The sequence below is a fragment of the Fistularia commersonii genome, chromosome 6 (assembly GCF_037954325.1).
Source record: "Fistularia commersonii isolate RoL2024-O1a breed Wild chromosome 6, RoL_Fcom_v1.0, whole genome shotgun sequence".
Taxonomy (NCBI): domain Eukaryota; kingdom Metazoa; phylum Chordata; class Actinopteri; order Syngnathiformes; family Fistulariidae; genus Fistularia; species Fistularia commersonii.
In genome coordinates, this window is record NC_141289.1 from 942,361 (window position 1) to 956,502 (window position 14,142).

General features: G+C 47.1%; 2 protein-coding genes across 6 annotated transcripts; both read right to left on the minus strand.

Annotated features, from left to right (window-relative positions):
* Window positions 1-5,156: 5,156 nt before the first annotated feature.
* gja3 (gap junction protein, alpha 3) lies at window positions 5,157-8,392 on the minus strand. Of its 5 annotated transcripts, none has more exons than XM_086147655.1 (3): window positions 8,141-8,392; window positions 7,934-7,986; window positions 5,157-7,056 (listed from the first exon to the last, which is right to left on the minus strand). In XM_086147655.1, exon 3 carries the CDS (start codon window positions 7,036-7,038, stop codon window positions 5,788-5,790), a length of 1,251 nt encoding a protein of 416 aa, XP_086003781.1. In that variant the 5' UTR covers window positions 7,039-7,056; window positions 7,934-7,986; window positions 8,141-8,392; the 3' UTR covers window positions 5,157-5,787. The 5 variants fall into 5 exon arrangements, with proteins under 5 accessions (XP_086003781.1, XP_086003777.1, XP_086003779.1 ...); XM_086147651.1 differs by having other exon boundaries at window positions 5,157-7,074; XM_086147653.1 differs by having other exon boundaries at window positions 5,157-7,074; window positions 8,112-8,392.
* A 1,884-nt stretch (window positions 8,393-10,276) lies between these two features.
* On the minus strand, window positions 10,277-13,424 carry gjb8 (gap junction protein beta 8). Its single transcript, XM_086147633.1, has 2 exons — window positions 13,258-13,424; window positions 10,277-11,754 (listed from the first exon to the last, which is right to left on the minus strand). The coding sequence occupies exon 2, from the start codon at window positions 11,732-11,734 to the stop codon at window positions 10,925-10,927; it is 810 nt and encodes a 269-aa protein (XP_086003759.1). The 5' UTR covers window positions 11,735-11,754; window positions 13,258-13,424; the 3' UTR covers window positions 10,277-10,924.
* Window positions 13,425-14,142: the final 718 nt, after the last annotated feature.

Genomic DNA, 14,142 nt, shown 5'->3' on the forward strand with positions numbered 1-14,142 from the left:
AACGGATTAATGAGATATAATTTTAACAGATTTTAACAGGGGGGATTTTAGCAGATTATCCCTTCTATTTTCAAGGTATTTTGAGGTCTTTTAAAAGTATTCTCATGGCATTTTATGGTATTTTTTCAAAGTATTTTCAGGGTATTTTGAGGTGTTTTTTAAAAGTGTTTTCAGAGTATTTTAAGGTATCTTTTAAATTGATTTCAGGGTATGTTGAGGTATTTTTAAAAGTATTTTCAAGGGATTTCTAAGGTATTTTCAGTTTTTTTTCAGTATCTCAAAGGGATTCACATTTATTTTATTTGATTTTTTATTCATTTTTATCCATTAATTTAGTAATTTCACAGGAAATTGGAGGTGGATCCCACCGGCTTCTCCAATTCATTTCCATTATTTCAATCAAAATGTAAATAAAAGACAAGAAGATGCAAAAAAGAAAAACTAAAAGCAACACTTTTGCTTTTTCATCCAAACCACTAAATTGATATTTTTGAAATATTTTTATAAGTATTTCCAATTCAAATTTAATCTAGAAACTTGGATTCATTTTTTATGGATGATCAAATCCCAAATAATGTCGATACATTTATCTGATTATTCATGATTTCAAAGTTGAAATAAAATACCAGAAAAATGTCATTATTAAAATCGCAATTTTAATTTTCATCAATTTTCATGATACCCATAAAATTAAAATACGAAAGTCTTCACTCGCAGAGTGAAAAGAATTTTATTTGGCTCAACATTTTAATAATAATGATAAAATAAAAAAAAAATAAAAAAAGGTAAATGAATTAAATTAAAAAAAAAAAAAAAGTTGTTGCCGTGGCAACCGAGCAGGTTCCCAACCATCTTCTCCTGCAGCATCTCTCTGCTGGTGTTCTCAGATTGTCTGGTCCTGCTCCTGATCCCGGTCCTGGTCCCGGTCCTGGTCCTGGTCTTCTGTGGGTCCTCCAGGAGGCGTGGGCTCCCGGTAGAAGGTGCTGGAGAAGCTGTGGAGCTCAGGAATCTGCAGCAGGCTGATTACAGGCTAAATATAGACGTGCTCTCCATCCATCCTGGTCCAGGGTCTCCAGTGTCCTTCACACACACACACACACACACACACACACACGCGCGCAGAGCGTCCATGTTCTCCGTCCTGGTTCTCCATGTTCTCCAGCCGAGAGGCAGGCGTTGGTCCACTGAAGGCCCTGAAGTGTGTGTAGGTGTGAATGAAAGGGTGAATGTTTGGATGTCAGTGATTGACAGAGGCCCCGCCCCTCGCCCCCGTCCTGCGCCCCGATTGGTTCCCGCCCTCCGAACCGCCGAATCCTCTGGTGAAGATACTTCATCCCGGTGAGGAGCTTCTATTTTTAGGTCTGGAACCTTCTGGGACCTTCTGGAATCCGGCGACACTCCGGCCCCTCTTTGCTTATCGGCGGCGGCGACATGTGACGGGCGGCGACAGGCGGCTTCCTGTCGAGACCTCGCCGCCCCGACACCTCGGCCCGAGGAACCCGAAGAACCTCGCCGAATTCCCCGATGAGCTCGTCTGGGCGAAGGTGAAGGTCCGACGGTTTCGGACGCTGAAAAAGATCGAAAACAACTTTCCCACAGATTGTGTGTGATTTCTGATTCTGCGCCGATTTCAGCGCAGAATCATGTTGCCTTTGATGTCTCTTTGATCTATCTTGTTGTTTTCGACTTCATTTCTTTGATGTCTGTGATTTATGTTATTTGAAGTCTTTGATGTCTGTTGATAGAATGATCTGTCTTTGATCTACCGTCTGTGATTTCTGTGATGTCTCGGCTGTCTTTGATGTTCCGCGATTGCTGTGATATTTCTGTCGTCTATGTCCACCATTTCTTCGTTGTCTGGTCACTCTTTTATGTCTGATTTCTATGATGTCCCCGATTTCTGTGATGGTGTCGCTGATTTATGTTAAGTCCGTGACCTCTGGGATGTCTGTTCTGTCATCGATGTCTCAGATTCCTTATGATCTCCATTGATTTCTTTGATGTCTGTGTGATGTCTCAGAATTCTATGTCCAATTTCTTTGATCTGGTTTCTCGGATGTCTGATTTCACAATATCCATGATGTCTTTCATGTCTGTGATTTTTTCAAAGTTTCTGACTTCCTTGATGTCCTGTGTCACTTTATCTGTGATTTCTATGATGTCGTGATTTCAATGTTTCTTTGATGTCTCTGTCCTCTCTTCTCCTGATTTCTGTGATGTCTCATTCCAACTCTGTCCTCGGATTTCTTTGACGTCGACCGAGCCTTTGATGTATTAGATTTATGTGATTTCAAAGATCATCCTTTGATGTGGATCGTGCCTGATTGCTTTGATGTCTCTTTGATCTATGTCTGTGATATTTCTGAATTCCATGATGTCTGTTTTCTCTGTCCAAATTCTGTCATGTCCATTCTTTCTTTGATGTCTGTGTTTTACTGTGATATCTGGGATGTTGTGATTTCTTTGATATCTATTTTGCCGTGTCCTTCATGTCTTTGACATCTTCTTTGATGTTTCTTCCCACCCCCCTCTCGTCCAATGGCGTAGGTGTGAGTCTGACACACTTGTCTCATTTCATTTGTGTGTGTGTGTGTGTGTGTGTGTGTGTGTGTGTGTGTGTGTGTGTGTGTGTGTGTGTGTGTGTGTGTGTGTGTGTGTGTGTGTGTGTGTGTGTGTGTGTGTGTGTGTGGCTCGGCGTCACGCTGCGACATTCTCCATCGGAGTGGCGAGTGACGGACAGTTGAGAGGTCGAAGGTCAAAGAGGCTACAAAGAGAGCGAGACACTCAGAGGCTCCGCCTCTTAAAGTGACACCGTTAGCCGACGCTAAAGAGCGTAAACATAAAATCAACAAAACAAACTTCGCTAATCCGCCAGGAGAATCAGGAAAACAACAAAAAAATAGCTGTTGGGTCGTTAGCTTGTTGGCTAACAGCGAAGTGCGGAAGAGAAGCTAAAAGAGATTAGCTGCACCACATCTTTAAATTGAAGGATTTATAACTAAACCCCTTTCCTCAACTAGCTAAAACACGAATAGAAGCTAACAGAATGCTAACATTAGCATCAGCGCCTCCTCCCCAACGGGAAGAGCCTCGAAGAGCGCGGCTAACGCTGACTAGCATCGCTAAAGACACAAACGGCGTGAAGGGGGAGGGGTTTATGGTACAAAAACATTTTTATTTAGTAACAGTTTTGTAAACATTTGAGGTAAATGAACATTTACATCAACTTGTTCTTTACAAAAGGAGGCATTCATCCATTCACAAGGCACTTCCTGTTTTGTAAGACGGCGTGGGGGGGGCAGAAAGGGGGCGGGGCTTAGGGTTCCGACGTTCCCCCGATTAGAACCCGACGTTGAGAGGAGAGAGTCTCGGTGGGGAAGGGGGCGGGGCTTAGGGAAGGGCCAGCTACCCAGGTAACATCGACCAATCAGTGGCGGCGTCCGATGCGACACACACACACACACACACACACACACACACACACACACACACACACAGCGAACATGCAGAGAACTGACTTCCTCTCTCTCTCTTCCTACTTCCTGTCCTGTGCCCCCCCCCACCACCACCACGTCAGCAACAGAACGGCATTTTTTTTTTTTTATCATTTTTTTTTCTTTTTTTTTTTTTTTAGTTATTTTTTCTTTTTTCTCGTTCTTAAATTTCCCCAAAAATGTGCAAATCTTTTTTTTTTTTTTCAATTTTTTTTTTTCACCAACTAGCAAAAAATGTAAACTTTAGGAATCGGAAAAATAAAATAAAATAAATAAATAAATAAAAAAATTAAAAGTAACACAGGAAAGAAAGGCACGTTATTATTATTATTATTATTATAATTATAATAACTATTATTAATGATAATATTGTTGTGTTTCTGCTCCAGGAGTCACCAGGAAGTACACAAAACCAGGTACTTTTTGTGAAGTACTTGGTACCCAATAGTACGTTTACGGAAGAACTTGGTACCCAGCAGCACTATTTGGGTCAGACTCGGTGACCAGTAGCAGTTTTTGGGTTATACTTGGAACCCATTCATACTTTTTGGGTCATACTTGGTGACCAGTACTACGTTTTGGGTACTACTTGGAACCCAGTAGTACTCTTTGGCTAGTACTTGGTGCCCTATAGTAATTTTTGGGTAGCACTTGGTACCCAGTAGTACTCTTTGGGTGGTACCCAGTGGTTGTTTTTTGGGTCATACGTGGTACCCAGTACTACATTTTGGGTCATACTTGGTGGCCAATAGCACTATTGGCTTGTAATTGGTGCCCTGTAGTACTTTTTGGGTCATACTTGGGACCCAGTAGTACTTTTTGGGTCATACTTGGTGACCAGTACTACGTTTTGGGTACTACTTGGAACCCAGTAGTACTCTTTGGGTAGCACTTGGTGCCCTATAGTAGCTTTTGGGTAGCACTTGATACCCAGTAGTACTCTTTGGGTCATACGTGGTACCCAGTACTACATTTCGGGTCATACTTGGTAGCCAGTACCACTTCTTGGCTTGTAATTGGTGCCCTGTAGTACTTTTTGGGTCATACTTGGGACCCAGTAGTACTTTTTGGGTGGCACTTGGTGCCCTATAGTAGCTTTTGGGTAGCACTTGATACCCAGTAGTACTTTTTGGGTCATACTTGGTAGCCAGGAGTACTCTTCGTCCACTATTTGATGCCCTGTAGTAATTTTTGGGTGGCACTTGATACCCAGTGCAAGAACAAGTACTTGTACAAGTACTTGGTAACTTCCCAAAGTACAAGAGGAGGAGTCACGCCTCCTCTTCCTCCTCCTCACTCTGGTACTTCCTGTTTGTGTTTACTTCTCCTTCTTCTTCTTCTTGTGCAAAAAAAAAAAAAAAAACAGCCAAGGAGGCGGAGCTTGGGAATGGGCGGGGCCAAGGAGGAAGAGGAAGTGAAGACGCAGACGGGCTGTCGGAGGACTCGCTTTCTAGAAGGTCAGGAGTTTCTTTTTGCTTTTTTTTTTCTAAAAGCTTGAGGGGTTAACGGTGAACACGACAAGAAAAAAAAAAGAAAATAGAAGAAGAAGAAGGTTTTTTGTTTGTTTTTTTTTTAAAACCATAGCTGTATATATATATATATATATATATATATATATATATATATATTAATATATTTAATTTTATCTATTTTATTTATTTATTGTATTTTTTAAATGTTTTTTTAATTTATTCATTTTTTTATTTATTTTTATTTATTTTTCTCTCGCAATCACAAACTGACTACCACAAGTGTGCAACTGAGGAGTAAAATCCACTTCTTAGAAAAATAGCACTTTTCAGAGTAAAACCGGCGGAGGAAGAAAATAAATAAAAAGGAAAGTGGCGGAGGGGGCGGGGCTTAATGGCCCGCGGCGCTCCGGAAAGACAGAAACGTCACTTCCTCTTGTTGTTTTTGTTTGTTTCCTGTCGCGGACGCCGTCTTTAACCATCCGGCGAGCCGCTTCCTGTCGGAGGCTCCTCCTCTTCCTCTCGCGGCGGCACAGCAGCGGGGGGGGGAGGAAGAGGAGGAGGCGGCGGCGGCGAGTTCTGGAGAACCTGAAGATCTCCGTGAGAAAGAAGGCGATAGAGAAGCTCCCCCTCCGATAGTAATGATGACATCATCACGGCCGCCGCCGCCGCCGCCGCGTTTCTCCGCACGAGTTCAGGACCTTCGGAAACAGACGAAAACTCGCCGACTCGCCGCCGCCGCCCTGGCGTTCTTTTCTTCGCTTTCCCACGGCCCTCGCTCAGGGCGGGGCTGACGGCGAGAGGGGCGGGGCTTCCCGGCCGCCTCACACCGCCAGGTCGCTAGGTCGGGCGCGGGCGCCGCTGCTCTTGCTAGCCCGGCTGAGCCGGCGGGGGTCCGTGCCGACGGCGAAAGGGTGGCGGTGCATCTCCACCGTGGTGGCGGAGGCGGCCGGGGTCACCTGACCCTCCTCCGGCTCGCTCTTCCCGTCGGCGGCGGCGGCGGCGGCGGACGAGGAAGAGGAGGAGGAAGAGGACGACGGCGTCGGGGAGGCGGCCTTGAGCTCCCGAGTCTGCTGCTCGGTGGCCAGGTTGGCCCAGTTCTGCTGCGCGGCCAGCCGGTGGTTGTTGTTGTTGCTGATGTAGTAGTGGGATGGCGGCGCGGCGTGGCGGCGCGGCGGGTCCTCGCGGCGCAGCGCGTCCATCTTGGCGCCGCCCGGCGCCGGCAGGAAGGCGCCGCTGCCCGCCGTCACGTCGGTGTAGTTGGAAGGGTAGCCGAGGCTGGAGGGGGCAGTTCTGGGCGCGGAGGGCGCGTGGTCGGCGGCGCGGCGGTGCGCCTCGGCGCGCCCCGGCGCCAACCGGTTGGTCACGCCCTGCTTCACCTTCTTCCAGCCCAGGTGGTAGATCTCCAGCAGGTTGAGCAGCAGGGACACGCAAGCCACCACCAGCATGAAGATGATGAAGATGGTCTTCTCGGTGGGCCGCGAGATGAAGCAGTCCACCGTGTTGGGACACGGCCAGCGCGCGCACTTGTAGAGCGGCCGCAGCTGGAAGCCGTACAGGAAGTACTGGCCCAGGATGAAGCCCACCTCGAACAGCGTCTTGAAGATGATGTTGAAGACGTAGGTCCTCAGCAGGGCGCCGCGGATGCGGATCTTCCCGTGCTCGTCGCGGATGGGCGGCTTCTCCTTCTTGTCGCCGAGGAGCTCCTTCTCCTCCTGGAATCGGTTGGCCTTGCGCTGCTCCTCCTCCTTCTCCTTGCGCTTCTCCTCCATGCGCACGATGTGCAGCACGTGGCCCAGGTAGATGAGCGTCGGCGTGGACACGAAGATGATCTGCAGCACCCAGAAGCGGATGTGCGAGATGGGGAAGGCCTCGTCGTAGCAGACGTTCTCGCAACCGGGCTGCTGGGTGTTGCAGGTGAAGTCGGACTGCTCGTCGCCCCAGACCTCCTCGGCGGCGGCGCCCAGCACCAGGATCCTGAAGATGAAGAGGACGGTCAGCCACACCTTGCCGATGACCGTGGAGTGCTCCTGGGCGTTCTCCAGCAGCCGACCCAGAAAGCTCCAGTCGCCCATCCTCGGAAGATTGCTAGCCTACGGAGAAAGTACAAGCTGGGGAGGCAGAGCGGGGAAGCCGGGTTAGTTTGGGAAGCGGGCGGAAGGCGGCGGCGTTGGCGAGCGGAGGGGGGGGGCGAGGCCTTACCGCCGCGGCGGCGGGCGGACGGCGCCCGGGCATCTTTGTGCTCTTCATCGAAACGCCCGTCCGAGCCGCCTCTTTATAAACCAGCGCCGCCGTTTTTTCCCCCGCGCACAGCGACTGGAAAGGCCACCTGTTTGACTGGAACCCCTCGCTTCGCCGCCCCTCCCTCCCTCCCTCCTCCCCCCCCATCCATCCCTCCATCACCCCCCCCCCCCCCCCCCGCTCGCTCCGCTGCCCACCAGGCATGTGCTGAGATCGACATTATAATGTTCGAAAACAGCATTTAGCGGACGATGGATGGGGCGCTGGAGGGGGGGGGGGGGGCACGTGCAAGAGCGTGCATGTGCATGTGCACGTGGGGCAGTGACCGGGGGGCAACAACGCCCAACGTTCGCCCCCGTCCAAACACCTAGCCGGCGGGGGGGTCCGTCACACACACCTTGAATCAAGCCAGTAAATAAATAAATAAATGTATGGAAATTAAAAAAAAAAAAAAAAAAAAAATGGTCATAAAGTGTTTAAAAAAAAAAAAAAAGAAAAAAAATTAATAAATAAAATAATGATTACAGTATCAAAGTTTAAAGTAGATCATTTACAAAAAAAAATTAAAATAAAAATTCAATTTGTTATTATTTCACACCCAACACTACTAGGAGTGCATAGTATAACGGGATGGATATATATATATATATATATATATTTTTTTTTTTTAAATATCTTCATCCAAAGTACAAGTGTGTGTGTGTGTGTGTGTGTGTGTGTGTGACTTACTGAAACACTGTTGTGTTACAGGTGTTAAATCCATGGACCGACACGCCGCGCACCTGCAAGACAAGAACAAGGCTTTTCAAGGCGCCGCGACCGGAAGTTGAAAAAGTACCAAAATAAGAGCACCGTTAAAAAAAAAATAAAAGATAAAAATTAAAAAGTAAAAGAAAAAAAGACGCACGACTTCCTCCAGGTAACCCTTCACTCCACCTTTTTCCTTTTTTTTTCCTTTTTCTTCTTCTTTTTCTTCCTCCCCTTCCTTCCTCCGGGGTCGTTCTTTTATTTTGAAAAGTCACACGCCACTTCCGGTGGCTCGTTCGCCGGCGGCCGCGTGCAGTCCGGGTTGCCGCGTGCCGTGTCTCCCTGCCATGACCCGGAGCGAGCGTGTGAGCGCGCGCGGGCTGCACCCGCGGGGGACATGAGCCCGTGCGGGTGTCACACCACGCCCCCCCCCCACTTCACCCACGCCCACGCGAAAAAAAAAGAAAAAAAAAAGGGGGGGGTATAAAAAAGTAAAAAAGTTCCCCCTTCACCCACGCAAAAAAAATAAAAATAAAAAATTCCCCCCCCAACTCACGCGGTGAAACGGGAAAAAACGGGGCACGCGGGGGCGTGACGTGTTGCCTCCGGGATAAAAATACCGGAAGTACTCGAAACATTAAACCTGCAATATGATAATAATATTAATAATAATAATAATAATTATTATTATTATTATTATTATTAGCAGTAGAAGGATGATGAGATTAATAAAGTGTTTTTATTTGTTGTCTCTTTTTTTTTACAGAAAAATCTCTGGCCTGGCAGTGTGACGTCACGTCAGAGCAGGTGTGACGTCACAGGGGAGAGGCGGTCCATGGGGGTTTGATGACTGGAGAGGGAGGCGTGCAGATGAGTGCACACACACACACACACACACACACACACACACACACACACACACACACATACACCTAGTACACATCCACACACGCACACCTTCACACACTCTCTCTTACACACACACACACACACACACACCAAGCACATACACTTTACACGCACTAAAACACACACACACACTCACACGTTCACACACTCTCTTACACACACTCACACACACACACACACACACACACACACACACTAAGCACATGCACTTTACACGCATCAAAAAACACACACACACACTCACACCTTCACACACTCTCTTACACACACAGACACACCCACACACACTTAGTACACACCTAGTACACACACACACACACACACACACCTAGCACACAAACACACACACTCACACACTAAGCACCTGCACTTTACACGCACTCAAACACACACACACACACACACACACACACACTCACACTCACACTTTCACACTCTCTCTTACACACACACACACACACACTCACCTAGCATACATACACACCTGACTGAGACACACAAACACACACACTCACCTGATACATACACCAAACACACAATCACACCTTCACACACACTCTCTCTTACACAACCAACACACGCACACACACACATACACCTAGTACACAAACACACACACACTCAAACCCACACCTTCACTCACTATATCTTACACACACACACTAAGCACATGCACTTAACACGCACTCAAACACAGACACACACACACTTGCGCACACACACACACACACACACACACACACACACACATACTCTCTCTCTTAAACACAAACACACACACCAAGAACATGCACTTTACACACACTCAAACACAGACGGTACACACAAACACACACACATACTCACACTCACACCTTCAGACACACACACACACTCAAACGCAGACGCCCCAAAACCACACACACACACACACACACACACACACACCTGACTGAGACACACACAGACACACATACATAATCTCTCTCTCTCACACACACACCTGACTCATTCAAACAAACACAAATGCTCACCTGATACATACACCAAACACACAATCACACCTTCACACACACTCTCACACACACACACACACACACACACACACACACACACACACTCATAGTAAAACTCTGTATTGTAGCACTTGTGACACCCAGGGTCTTCAGCGTCTCTGCTGTGTGTGTGTGTGTGTGTGTGTGTGTGTGTGTGTGTGTGTGTTGCCATGGAAACGAAGCAGATCCTTGTGGCTGTCCAGGAAAGAGGTCAAAGGTCAGGGAACCCTGCACAACATCACACAAACCTTTTTTTTTTTAACTGAACTATTATAATAATCATGGAGAACCAATTAGAGGTTGTTATGAAACGCCACCGCCGGGATCGGGGGTTTTGATTGGCCGGCGTCACGCCTCCTCCCGAGCAAATCAACACACCACGTCAGACTTCAACTCTTTTAATTTGAAAATCAATGTTCCAAAATTCAAGGAGAAAATAGAAAAAAAAAAAAAACATGCGTACGTTTCATTCATCTGAGGCTACACACACACACACACACACACACACTAACACACACACACACATGCACGCTTCAAGTCACGGAGAAAACACCGACTTGATTAAAACATGACACACTTGCAGCGCGGCGTCTATTACACAGCTATCGTGTTATTACCGTGTAATAAACAGTTATTACCGTGTAATAAACAGTTATTACACATCTACTGTTAATAACAAGCAGATAACGGAGGGAGGGGAAATAAAGGAGATCAAAACATTCAGCGGGTTTAAACTAGAAGATGGAACGTGACGACGGAGGACCACTTTATCCTTCATGGGGGGGGGCGACTTCCACCGCTGGCCACTAGAGGGCAGCGTCGACTCGCCGTTCGCCTGCACCAAAAGGCGCGCCTTCAATAAATAAACACCAGGAAGCGAGGAAGACCTGGACGGACCTTCGTGGAACGTCCTTCTGGGTCCTCCTTGGACGGGGGCAGAGGAGCATACTTCGACTTCTAACTTCTGCGCAGGACTGGGGAACTCTTTTGGGTATGTCCGAAGAGCCGTCTTCTTGTCCGGAGGTCCGGCTCAGCACATGGTCTTGTTGATGGACGGGTCGGCGGCGGGCGACAGCAGCCGCTCGTTGCGCTTGTTCTGCAGGATGTCGTTGTCCCGGCCGGCGCCGTCGGTCCGGCCGTAAGGGTGCTTGCGCCGCCCGGCCCTCGCCGAGCACCTCATGAGGGCCTTGCCGACGAGGTAGCCTAGCTCGGCCACGTTGAGCACCATGCAGATGGCGGACGAGGACACCATGAAGATGGTGAAGATGGTCTTCTCCGTGGGCCTGGAGATGAAGCAGTCCACCTTGTTGGGGCACGGCCACTGCTCGCACTTCACCAGCCGCGGCATCTGGAAGCCGTCGTAGACGTAGTACAGAGCGTACATGAAGCCGCCCTCGAAGATGAGGCGGAAGAAGAGGCTGCAGGTGTAGGTCCACCACAGCGGGCCGGTGATGGGGAGGCGCCGCCTCTTCAGGGTCTCCAGGTCGACGTCCGAGGGCTTGTCGGCGCCGTTGGACGCCAGTATGCTCCTCTTGTCCTCCCGTTTCCTGTAGGCCACGTGCATGGCCACCAGCAGCGCCGGCGTGGACACGAAGATCAGCTGAAGGCACCACATGCGGATGTGCGACACGGGGAAGAAGTGGTCGTAGCAGACGTTCTTGCAGCCGGGCTGCTGGGTGTTGCAGGTGAAGTCGGACTGCTCGTCGCCCCAGACGCTCTCCGCCGCCAGCACCAGGATGGTGATGCGGAAGATGAAGAGGACCGAGAGCCAGATCTTCCCGAGGCTGGTGGAGTGCTTGTTGACGCCGCCCAGCTGGGCGTAGAGGGCCCCCCAGGACATGGCGGACGGAGGTTCGGCACCTGAGGGGGGAAGGGGGACAGGACGGCGGGTTTTATGGCGTCCGATGTGAAAAGGGGGCGTGGCCGAGTCGCCGGCGCCGCGATGCCGTCGGGTTCCTCCTCCCGAGACTGGGCCCAGGAGAAAGGAACCCAGGGTCGGAAAGAGGAACGTTTCCCTCGGAAACTCTGGATTCGATCCGATGGGGGTTCAAATCCAGATGATTTGATCCAGGATTAATCCACAGCCTACGTGCAGATATCTAGAATTTGTACAGATTTAACCCTGACTTAATCTGGACTCAATTCAGACTTTATTTGAACTAAAGTCAGATTTAACCCTGATTTAATCTGGACTCAATTCAGACTTTATTTGAACTAAAGTCAGATTTAACCCTGATTTAATCTGGACTCAATTCAGACTTTATTTGAACTAAAATCAGATTTAACCCTGATTTAATCTGGGCTAAATTCAGACTTTATTTGAACTAAAATCAGATTTAACCCTGACTTAATCTTGAATAAATTCAGACTTTATTTGAACTAAAATCAGATTTAACCCTGATTTAATCTGGACTAAAGTCAGACTTTATTTGAACTAAAATCAGATTTAACCCTGACTTAATCTTGAATAAATTCAGACTTTATTTGAACTAAAATCAGATTTAACCCTGATTTAATCTGGGCTAAATTCAGACTTTATTTGAACTAAAATCAGATTTAACCCTGATTTAATCTGGACTAAAGTCAGACTTTATTTGAACTAAAATCAGATTTAACTCTAACTTGATCTGGATTAAATCCACGCTTAATTTGAACTAAACTCAGATTTAACCCTGACTTGCTCCTGACTAAATTCAGACTTTTTTTGAACTAAAATCGGATTTAACCCTGACATAAGCTAGGCTGAATCCCAACTTTATTTGAACTAAAATGATATAACCTTGACTTAATGTGGATTAAATCCAGACTTTATTCGAACTAAAGCCAGATTTAACCCTAAATCTATCTATCTATCTATCTATCTATCTATCTATCTATCTATCTATCTATCTATCTATCTATCTATCTATCTATCTATCTATCTATCCTTGAATATCAGATTATATATGTCTATATATTTTTCTCCTTAGAATCGAAATTCTTCATTTTTTTCATTCTTTCAATTTTTTTCCTAAAACTGGTAGGTTAAATCTTAATTTCACCTTTTTCCATCTCAGAAAATGTTCAAAAAGAACAAAATGAAATGATAAGTTAATAAAACATACATCTTTCTTAATAAATCATGACATATTCAATCCTAAATTGAATAGAATAATAATTAGAAATGGAAAGAAATTGATTATTTTATTCAAATTTCCTTCAAAATGAAAAAAAAAATCTAGCTTTAAATTAAAAAAAATCACAGTGTAATTAACCCGAAGTCTATGAAGTTCCTCCGCAGTGGATATTTTGATTTTTAAAATAATATTTTGTAAATCACGGCTGCTCCTCGCGCGTCATCCGACGGCTCGGTCGCGCGCTCACCTGACGGCGGAGTAAAGTTAACTCTTTCCCATCCGGAGCGGAAACGGCGGCGATCCTCAGTTGTTTTTCCCCCAAAATTATTAAAACAAAATAAAATAATATTATTATTTAAAAAAAAAAAAAAAAAGGCAGAAAAACAAACTTCCGGTGGTGTAAAGTACCCGGATGTGTCCGCCCGCCCGCCCGCCGCCTCCTTGAGTGAAACCGCCGCGGGCGCGCGTGAGGAGCCGCCTGTGGGACCGGAAGGGGCGGGGCATCCTTGCAGTGACGTCACACACCTGCGTTGTTTCGAACCAATAGAAGAAGAGGATGAGCGTATGCGCTAGCTTACATTTGTAGTCTTTTAGGGTAAAAAGGGGTGGATTTGTAGTCCTTTAAAGACATGAATTAGAAACAATTGTTTATAATAATTTCTCGCGGGTTCCTTGGTGGAACCTTCAGTGCGAGAACTTCTGGGACCTCGGGTTCCATCTCCTTCCAGGAGAAGGAGCAAAACATCTTGACGTCCCCTGGAGGACATGGGGCGGGAGGCGGGGCTTAACCAGCTGTCAATCATCTGAACGTTCACACCTGAGGACAATTTGGAGCCTTCAGTGAAGCTGGAGAACATGAGGAGATCCAAGGTAGGAGAACCCAGAAGCTTCTTGTTTTTATGGATTGTTGGTTTAGATCATGAAGGTCACAGAAGAACCCGTGATGTTCCTCCTCAGAGGGCTGGTCTCCTGGAAACAATGCTTATTGTCTTTCATGCAAAGCTATTGTTTGGTCCTCGTTGGAGGACACGACCAGGTGGGTTCTTCACACCTTCTACCAGAGTGGAGCTTTTCACACCTCACCTTCCAGAACCTGGTATCTCCACACCTCACCTTCTACCAGAACCTTAGT

Coding starts and splice junctions, on each gene's coding strand:
- gjb8 (XM_086147633.1), bottom strand. CDS start 11,734: ATGTCCTGGGGGGCCCTCTACGCCCAGCTGGGCGGCGTCAACAAGCAC.
- gja3 (XM_086147655.1), bottom strand. CDS start 7,038: ATGGGCGACTGGAGCTTTCTGGGTCGGCTGCTGGAGAACGCCCAGGAG.